General features: G+C 39.6%; 1 protein-coding gene across 3 annotated transcripts; it reads right to left on the reverse strand.

Moving 5' to 3' along the window:
• Positions 1–2056: 2056 nt before the first annotated feature.
• On the reverse strand, positions 2057–10089 carry LOC129730760 (uncharacterized). Of its 3 annotated transcripts, XM_055690318.1 has the most exons (10): positions 9260–10089; positions 8575–9099; positions 6994–7169; positions 6679–6925; positions 6046–6572; positions 5269–5988; positions 5055–5202; positions 4885–4992; positions 4008–4731; positions 2057–2797 (listed from the first exon to the last, which is right to left on the reverse strand). In XM_055690318.1, the coding sequence occupies exons 1-10, from the start codon at positions 9477–9479 to the stop codon at positions 2791–2793; spliced, it is 3402 nt and encodes a 1133-aa protein (XP_055546293.1). In that variant the 5' UTR covers positions 9480–10089; the 3' UTR covers positions 2057–2790. The 3 variants fall into 3 exon arrangements, with proteins under 3 accessions (XP_055546293.1, XP_055546292.1, XP_055546291.1); XM_055690317.1 differs by having other exon boundaries at positions 4008–4992; positions 6046–6494; XM_055690316.1 differs by having other exon boundaries at positions 4008–4992.

The following is a 10089-nucleotide window of genomic DNA, read 5'->3' on the forward strand; positions in this document are numbered from 1 at the left end:
CATCACTTTTCAAGCGGATGAAAATGCATTTTTTTACACTCGGTAAGATAATTGACCAGCCCTAGTGACCAATTGCCATCTACATTTTGTTATTGGAGATCGACTTCTTGGTTAACTTACTGTGCAGCACATTTGAGCTCATATATCTTAAAAATTTGAAATTTTGGCCCTATCACAGAAAACAAGTTGACTCGACTCGCCCATGTATTTGCTTGCCGAAGCTTCTGTAATACGGCCCATACAAATGCTCTTAAACTTACTCTTCAGAAACCAAATTATCTGACTTTCTTTTTCTATGTGTGGACTTATTATTGCTACCAGAGACATTTGATCTATTGTGATATAGCCACTGGCGTAGCGTGGTGGGGGCGGTCCGCCTCGGGTGTCATTCTCAGGTGGGTGACACCCATGAGAATATTTTCATGCGTGTCACCTTTAGACATTCGCGAAAATAATGATCGATTATCATACGTGTCATCCTTGAGAGGTGACACCCACGAAAACTATATAGAGTTCTCCAGGCCCGTTGGCACGCTGTGAGAATTTTTTGTCACTTGTTAGAACTGTCATCTAGAAGAGAGAATAAAAAACTACCGAGTTTGATGCACACTCTCACAAATTTCAATACACAGGGTAAAGCGGGCCGTGTCGTAGTGTTTGTGTGATTTCGCTTGGAGAACTCTATACTTTTTCTTCTGTTGGTTTCATGATAATTTTACTGAGACTTAGAGGAGTGAAACCTAAAATTTTCCGCCCGGGTGTCGCCCAGACACGCAACACCACTGGATATAGCCCATTTTTTTCTGTACTCCACACTTCATATTATTGGCTATATCACAATTGAAGTAAGTGACACGCTTATCATTTATATCCGCGCTTGTGTGTGAGGTTTTACCCTTCCGATACAAGCTTACTGCTGCTCTATCAAATACCAAGCCTCTTTTCTATCCTACCAATTTCTCCAAATTACAATTCCGAGGAGAGAGACTTAACCTAACGTTCCGCTCTGGCCAGGTTTATTCTAAGAGGGACTTAGTAAGTCAAGAGGAAGGAGTCTCTTTTAAACTTCGTACCCCGTGCAATATCGCCATTCCATGGAGGATTAATATACCTCTACTAGAGAGTCTGACATTACTCCATCCTAATTTTTTGATTTAAATTTTGTGTATTCAAGCTTTAGACTTCTTCTTCCAAGATTATTGTACTGTGACGCAACATACAAATGCGAAAACGATGACACAAACCCGAAGTTGATGTTGCATGACCATCTAATACCTTAAGCTAAATTCCAATCAACATTGAAGAAAAGAAAATTCTTTAAGGTCCTGAGTAATTGATGTTAATGAAACCTAATCGAGAACAAACTTTCATCTTCAGAATTTAAATAGAGAGTCCGTCGAAGATACTTGCTTATACTGGCAAAATCAACAAAACATGATTAAAAATCGGGCCTATCTTGCCGAATGCATACAAAGTGAGTGAAGTGGACCTTGTAGTTCTCCAATCTCGTCCCCTGTTCTCGAAGTTACATCACTAAGTGAAGGGTTGCTCTCAATTATCACCCACTGTGAGAATTCCACTAGCGAAGCAGGTGACTAACAGATATAACAACCAACAAAATCTTGACAAGCAAAATTTCAGCTCTACCAAATATGATTAAATCTATTTTGACTCAGGAGCTACAACAACAACCGAAATCCCCCAGTTCGAAATTTTGTACCCTCATCGAATTACGAAGTTTGGTAAAATCTTTGATGACACTGCCCCAGCGGTTTTATTTTAATCAACGAGAGTAATATAAATAACTGTTACTACGTCATGTGGACAGGATGAAATTCAAACGCAATTGTTTTATTTTGCCACTCTGAAAACACTTACTTTTTGATATCAATAGCATTGTATTTATAATGTACTGCTAGATTAGTGAAGCGATGTTTACAATTGGATTACATAAAAAGAAACACTTGTCACGCCAAGCGTGATATCTCAACTCGCTAACAAAGGGCTCAGCTATAGGCTTTGATTTTATTCTACTCGTAAAAGAACTCTTGTTGCATTATTTGCACTGTTTTATTCCAAAGTTTTATCTAAAGTAATAACGAATACAGCTCATTATTTCAATTTAAGATCTTCCAAAAAATCAACGCTGCCTTACAGGTGATAATCTACCTTACTAAGTGTAAAGAGTAGCTGTGAAACACAAATTTTGTATTGAAGAAAATCTGCATAAATAACTGTATTTACACGTTTATTATATATCGGAAAAAAATCTCCTGCTTAACTTTCATTTCACTTGTTTTTTTTTTTGTTTTCATAGAGTACAACAGTACGCGGATGTTTGTATTGATGTGTTTAACACGTTGAGTCCTGGTGTTTCAACCTGTAATTCTGAATGACAATTATTAACGTAAAGTTTGTTTGGTTTCTATTATTTTAACGCTCGCCCCATTGAGCTCTAGCGAAAAGAAAAATATCCAACTAGTTTATGCACATTCTAATATATGTGAAATAGTGTCCAAAAAGATCAATTAGAAGAGTTTATCCTACCCATCTTCGCAATCTAGTTGTTCAGATTACTGCTGTTTTATATATCTTTAGTAATAATGACTTAAGATTATATTATTTTTGTCCACAACTTATACACTAGTATTTACAAGAAAAAATAAACGTGTTGTTTACTGTTATTTTTTCGCTAGTTGATTGGAAATAGTTCTCGCGACACCATATCGACTAAGCAGGGCTGAATTCTACTCAGAAAAGGAGTTTCATTTTCTTTTTGCTCTATTACGTTCAATCCCTAGAATAAACAGATACCTATAAGCTCATACAGTCTTTGTTTACTGCAGTGCATTGACATACAATGAAGAAGCGAAATGGATGGCTTTAATTTAGTGAAAAGGTAAATATACTTGTTTTCGGATTGTTAACTTTACGATGTGCTATCCCCCAATGAAGAATCATTGGACGGTAAAATCGTTCATAGCTAATTGTCAGTACTTCCGATTCAATCCGCCAATTACATGGAATTAATTCCTGGTTATTAATAATTTGAGAAATATACCTTCGCTGCTCTGTGGTTCTACTAGGTATTCATAGAAAGTTGGAGTTTCTCGGTCTGGGGTACAGTGTTCTTGTTATTCAAAAAAGGTTTTAAGGCCTTCGCGGTTCTCCGAGTCGAACGAGGCCGCAATACCGCGCGTGATGTTAATAAATAATCCTGTTTGTAAAAAATACTTTATGGTTTTGTATCGGAATTATTACGCTCAACTTATTTTGATACATAAACATTTACTCAAAATTTGCGTTTAGTCTGATTTAAATTGTACGTTGCTACCCCATTTTATTTTTTAAAGTTCCGTTTTTCAAACATAAAAAAAAACATAATAAAAATAGATCAACCAACCCATCTGCTAACTCTATCTTTGTAGTTGGTCGGTGAGCAGCCGAACCGGGCCAAGCGCGCAAAACATTATTTCGGGTTATCGGCGTTCAATGTTTAACCACCCCGTATATTTTCTGCAAGCTGCTACAGAGAATTTTTGTTAAATAACTCATTTCGAACCAGACCAGTTGTGAGTTATTAACTCCACGATCAACAAATCCTAACGATTAAATTAGTTTTATTTTGTTGTTTGAATTTCATAAATTTAACGTGGCACGTTATATCGAGAAAATGAAAAAAAAAAAACGGACTGCTCAAAATATAGCGAAACACAAATATTACTCCAGTTTTGGGAACAATATTTCATCCCTCTGATCAAACCGAACGAGTAACCTGTCGAATATTTTTGTTTTGCCAATTTATTCAACAAGCAAAACAAGTTCAGCGTCCGCTTACAACTAAAATATTGATGCCACTATTCGCTGGTTCCATTGTCTGTAAATTACACCTGCATTGTTTACCATTGTATCAACATACAGACGCTCAGCCACACTATCGTATTCAAATCGCACAATCACACGTACACAAAAACAAAACGAAAACAAAATAATCTGAAGTTATTTACCAATTTCCTCCTCGGTTATTGTGGTGACCTCCTCCACCTCGGAATCCTCGAAAGTTACCTCGTCCGCCTCCACGATTACCGCCTGCACCACCCCGGAAATACGGTGAACCATGCCTTGGACCTCCTCCACCGCCATTGCCTCCGCCTCTTCCACCCGGCCATTGGTTTCTAAAGTTGTTCTTATTGTTTCCGAACGGAGATCCACCGAAGGGTGCTCGGTTTGGGTTGCCAAAGTGATTGAGACCACCACCCATCGGAATACCACCGTTTGGGCCACCCATCTGATTGTTCCATAGTGGTTGACCCCACTCGTTCGGCGGAGGTTGATTAAAATTACTCAACCCCGCTGCCAAGCTGGGGAAATCTCCGAAGTTAGCCAAATCAGCCAAACTTGGAATATTGGGATTACCAAAGTTATTCAAAGGAGGTGGTGCTAACTCCCATGGTTTTTGCTGCTGCGACTGGTGTTGTTGTTGTTGTTGTTGGAAAGCGAATGATGGAGGAAATTCTGGATCCGGCAACAAAGGAGGACGTGCTTGCTGAACAGTTGGAGTCGTTGGCGTCGTCATAGTTGTTGTTGTTGTCGTCGTGTTAATGCTTTGTACGTTCTCAGTAAAATCTGGGATGTCCGTTAAAGGATCATCAACATCTTCACCTTCAAATGGTTCATATGGTTCCGTTGAATCTTCCAGCGGAATATCGTCGTCATCTTCTGGTAATGGCGCTGAAAGAGAATTTATCGTCGAGTCGACTGAAGTTGTACCGGACGCTGGTGCGATTGATTTTGAGTTGCTACTTCCCACCACCGTAATCAGCGAAGAAATTGAAGAACGAGGAGACGAAGCTGAAGGCTTGTCCGACGAAGTTCCACTCTTACCTGACGTTGATTCTGTTGGATGCTCTGGAACGTACTCTTCATCAGAAAGATCCATGTCCACACTCTCGTTGTTTTCTGCAGGATCTTTTTCGTCATTTTGCGGGGTGTCTGTGGTATAAAATAGAATTCCATCAATTTATTTAGATTATCGAAAACAGATAAAATGTTACCATTGTTATGCTCACGAGGGGTTCGTTTTGGTGTCGAGGCATCGGCATCCAGAAGCGATGGAGGAGGCGAAAGCGATACTTCTGACTGATTACTCATTAGCACACTGGGCGGTTTACTAAGGTCAAAATTTTCCCTTTCGAAATTTTGCTGAAAAGTAAAGAAACAAAATATACACTCTACATTTGACTTAGAAAACTAAACATTATATTTCACCAGAAAGTCATCGATTTCGAGTAATGAAGTAGGTGTTTGTAGAAGCTGAAGTGAGGACAAGTTGCTTTCTGTATCCTCGCCACTCTTGGAGTTATCAGTGGACGCTCCAAAATGCGAATCGATCGCCTTCTGTATCGATTGTATTCGTAAATCGAGATCTTTCGTTTCACTAGCAGTTGTTGTAGTAGTACTACTACCGTTACTGCTATTGCTAACGGTAGTCACTGTTGGAGCGGGCACTGGCGGTGGCGGGGGTTGTAGCAAACTGGCATGTCTTAGATCAACGTCGCCACCGCTACCCCAGAAGGAACCAACGGCTGACATGAGATCTGAATTTGTAGTTGATTTTTCAACTTCGACAACTGCTGTAGTCGATTGCACCTGCGATTCTGTATCGTTATCGTTATCAGCCTCTAACAATAAATCGGCATCTTCATCATCATCATCAATATCTTCAAGATCGTCCAAACTGGATTTGAGCAGTGGACCAGGTGAACCAGTAAGCGAAATTAGATTGCGATGGTCCACATCCATTAGTCGACCCTTATCCTTCAAGAAGGCAGGAATTGGCATGTTAGGAAGCTGCCGATGGTCCACATCTTGTAGCGGTTCGTCTTCATTCGCCCCATCAATGTACTCGATTACATTGGAGTTGATACCCTTCCGTTCGTAGTGCGGTGGTGACACCGGAGTATCAAGATTTTGGAAACCAGACTGATCCTAAAAACATAAGAAGGTTGAAGCATTTTGCAAGTAAATTGTCAGACAGAAACCAACATGTGGTCCGTCCCAAGTCATTGACATGTCCCAGGTAGAATTATACTCATCAGATCGATCCAAGTTAACTGGCGCTGGTGGCGGCAGCAAAGGACCCCTCGAAACGGGTTGAGGCCTTCCCGCAGAATAATCCGAGAGCATTGGTTGATTGTATTGTGGACCACTATTGAAGGGACGATTCATACCAACGGGATGGTGATTATTTTGCCGCGGTACAAGACTTGGCAGTCCGTAGTCCGAGGCAGTACCGACCACACTCGATGGAACTCCGTAACTGTTGAGACTGGCAGTATAGTCAGCTGAAGTTCCTCCGTTGGCAAATTCCTCCAAAGAGGAATTACTGCTATGCGACGGTACATAGGGGCCGCTACTGTTCGTTCCTGAATGAATTGGATGACCAACCGCTCCTGGTCTACCTCTACTTGCAGCAAATGACTGATTGTTGGAATCTGGGAAAAACGTTTTCAGAAAGTCATTTACTCCCTCCGATTCTTCCTTTCGTGAATTTATCACTTGTATCGATTGCACTGCGGACGATATAACACACACAGAATTATGTTAGTTACCAATTATACCGTTACTAAATTCGTTAGTTTCTACTATGCGTGGACAAAAAAAAGTGAGGCAACTTACCCGCGCTTGCGGTTGGAGAATCGCGCCTGAAATCATTGATATCGAAGGGGAGGTTTCCGTCCATGTAGCTGTTCATCATCCCGTTTACATTGAAAAAACTTTGGTCGTCAGGAAGCTGAAGGTCCATGTCCGGCTCAGGCGAGGGGGCATTGATATCCGGCGAAGGAATTGGGCTTGGCAGCGTAGTTGTTAGCTCATCCAGCTTTTTCTTCATACTTTTCAATCGATTACCAAAATTTCTGTATGCCTGTGTAGATAGACCAGTAATAGTGATTCAATTATGCGGAATAAATATAGGAAAAGGTAAATACGAACGTTGGCAACAACTTTCACTTCCCCGCGCTGATTGTGGTAAAAAGTTTCAGCCTGTTCTAGTAATGTAAGCAGCATTCGTCTGGACTTAAGCTCCGTCTTCAGGCTGTGTACATAGCTCTGGTAGTGAACAAGATTTTCCTCGATTTCGCGTTCAATATCTTCAACTCGTTTTCGATCTGGATAAGGAGTAATGTTGGAAACGAAAAAAAAGGTTTACCTTATTTAAAACGTGGGAATTGTATTTAGTAGAATGAAAAACTTTTCAAGTGTATCTGATTAATCAGAAAATTAGGTATTGAGCAAAACAATACAAGTTAAGGAGAGCTTACATACCTTTTCATTACTATATAAAAAACTTTTTCTAATTGACCGAATCTTGAAACAATCACGAAAAGCTAAAACTTTATAAGTCCGATTAACGAAAAGCCAAATATGTGCGAATGGAGCACATAGAGAGAAATTGGTTAAAATATAAAATGATAAGAATGCGTCTGTATCCTTTCGTTGTTGAGGATTCGGGTACCACAGAAGATATCTTAAAATAATTTAGCCAAAAGCCGGATTCTAAAAAATTAGATTCCAAAATCAATTCAATCATTGTGCGATCATTAAATTGAGCCACATGTTTTACTTCATCAGATACTTTTAGCCTAGTATATTTGTAAAGAAGCGCCACATGAATATTCCCAATAATTTTATCCTTATTTTTGCAACTCATATTGTGAGTTAAGAGCACCCCAGCTGGTTTCGAGAAACGATGCCTATCTACAAGCCAGTATTAGAATCCAGGTTTGGGAGAGACTGTCAGTGTCAGTAGGATTGTAGCAACGCAAGCTTCGCGTTTGCCGTATACCTACATCAAAAGCTGGCTACGAGGTCTGTGTCAAATAAGCAGAACAACATGAACCCTTGGTTCTAATTCTGGATAAGAAGGAGATTATAACTTTAGGCATTTCTAATCTAAGACCCGTATTACAGAGCAACTCGCGAGTGAAACTTGGCTGGTGACAGCTAAGTCACGAATAAGTGGAGCAGTTTACTCAGAGGAGCTGCTCGTCCAAAATCCAGCCGACTTGCTATCTGTAATACCAAAATTGGCAGGCAAGGAGGTCGCCGCTCGCCTCGTCCTTTCTAATAGGCTTTTAATTTTAGGTTTTCTACTCAGCCTCATATTACCGAGCGACTTAAAAAAATTCTTATTATTGAGTAGATTTGGTAAAAAAAAAACCAGCGAAACCATCGTTTATGAAAATCGCTGATGCTTTAATTTCATTATACCTGTTTTATAAGTGATTACGAAATTTTTAAACATTTTTACAGAAATCTGTATGTACAAATTACAGATTTTATCAATAAACAGTATTTACTGTATGCTTTGAAACAAATCTACAGAATTCCGATGAGAGGAACCAGGACATTTTTTGAAATCAGATTACAGATGAATATTACCCATTCCTGCTTCTTTAAATTAACAGCTTCAGCGCTGGTTGTATTAATTTGACTACCTTATGTGCTTATCACGCTCCATGTTGTAAATCAAAATCAATATTAGGTATAATATAGATTATATCATTGACTTACCCTTGCCTTTGATCGAGTTCTTCACTAGTTCTACATCGAGTGAAGGGGTCTTGTTCAGACTCTTAAACGTAGTATCGGTATCGGTTTCGTTCTTGACACATTCCTTGATGATCGAAACAAGTGAAGCTGTTTGGAAGTCTTCGATGTCGATAGCAGCCGCAGCTGCTGCATTCTTGGCTTCAACCAATCTTGTAGGACCAGTAGCCAAGGTTGCCGTTGTGGTACCACCGGTGCTTCCCGCGGAGCCCGAGATCGACGCATTACTCGACGAATCAGTTTTCTTCGCTGATGTCGCACTCAGAAGGCCATTTAAATCGGCCAAAAATTCGTCATTGTATATTTCCCGCTGTTCCCAGATCCTGAATATTCGCAGTATTTTGTGCTTCACTTTTTCATCCCGAACCAAAGTCGTCGCTTTCTGCAAATATGTTCCCCAGCTATCGACATACTCGTAGTTTTTTCGCTTGCTGTACTGGATCACATCATTTGCTAGGTAGAACAGAGTCAAACGACTTTCCACTTTTACTGAAATTTAAAAATTGAAGAATGAGAAATTCAGTAGGCAAATTAGCTGGAAATATTATTTAAATTCATCTAATCGTTTGTTTAAGGGACGTTACTAAAATTTTATCGGAAATCTGAATTCAAAACTATTTATTAGCAGGTAATAACAAACATTACATACCTTGTTTCAACACATTAAGCCAGCTGGAAACAATTTTTTTGTGGTGAGCTCTTCGTTGCAAACACCACGCAGATAGCTGCTGTATACTGTCTTGCGTGTCCTTCAAATCCCGCAGCCTCTGCTCGAATCCCGGAACATCGAACTCACCACCTGCAGATCCTCCTCCGGCTATTCCTCCTGGCGTCGTTCCTGTCACCGACAGCACTGTTGTTTTCGACATTATGTGCTACTTTCCGATTTTTGTTTACTATTTTTCTCAAACTGCGCGCATCATAATTAACCGATTGTTAGACATTTGCATTACACTAACTTTTCATCGAATACACTATAGTTTGAAAACTTTGTCCAAAAACCAAACTCTTCTAGTTCAAGGACAATCAAAGCGGGAAATTCAGGCCAGCTTGCAATTCCACCAGAAAAAAACGTAAACAATACTTAGCTGTGTTAAAAGTTTGTATGACATCCAAACTTTTCATATAAAGATAGTCGGCTTCAACTAGCTAAATCAATGCCAGAATGTTTAAATTTTCTTCTTTTAACAGATAATCCCGCTAATTAACGCGGCAAATTCGGGAAACACACAAGCACGCGTCCGATTTCATTTTCTGCACAACGAAAACAAGTCGTTCTTTTGTCAATTTGCTACCACAATTTACGACTATTATCGTGAAGTCTTTGCACTTTATGGAAGAACTCTAAAAATGTTTATATTAAAAGCACACTAATCCCATACGTAGTTGCTGAAGTACGGGATAATTGATATTATATTTTACAGTTCCGACACGAAGCAAAATTCTGCTAAAATTTTGATGGCTGCTAATAAGAACATC

Source organism: Wyeomyia smithii, chromosome 3, assembly GCF_029784165.1.
Source record: "Wyeomyia smithii strain HCP4-BCI-WySm-NY-G18 chromosome 3, ASM2978416v1, whole genome shotgun sequence".
Classification (NCBI taxonomy): domain Eukaryota; kingdom Metazoa; phylum Arthropoda; class Insecta; order Diptera; family Culicidae; genus Wyeomyia; species Wyeomyia smithii.

Excerpts from the sequence above, each read along its gene's own strand:
- LOC129730760 (XM_055690316.1), bottom strand. The coding sequence starts at position 9,479 with ATGTCGAAAACAACAGTGCTGTCGGTGACAGGAACGACGCCAGGAGGA. Across the intron at positions 9,100-9,259 it reads GCTTAATGTGTTGAAACAAG|TAAAAGTGGAAAGTCGTTTG; the intron begins GTATGTAATGTT and ends TTTAAATTTCAG. Across the intron at positions 6,573-6,678 it reads TTCTCCAACCGCAAGCGCGG|TGCAATCGATACAAGTGATA; the intron begins GTAAGTTGCCTC and ends TATCGTCCGCAG.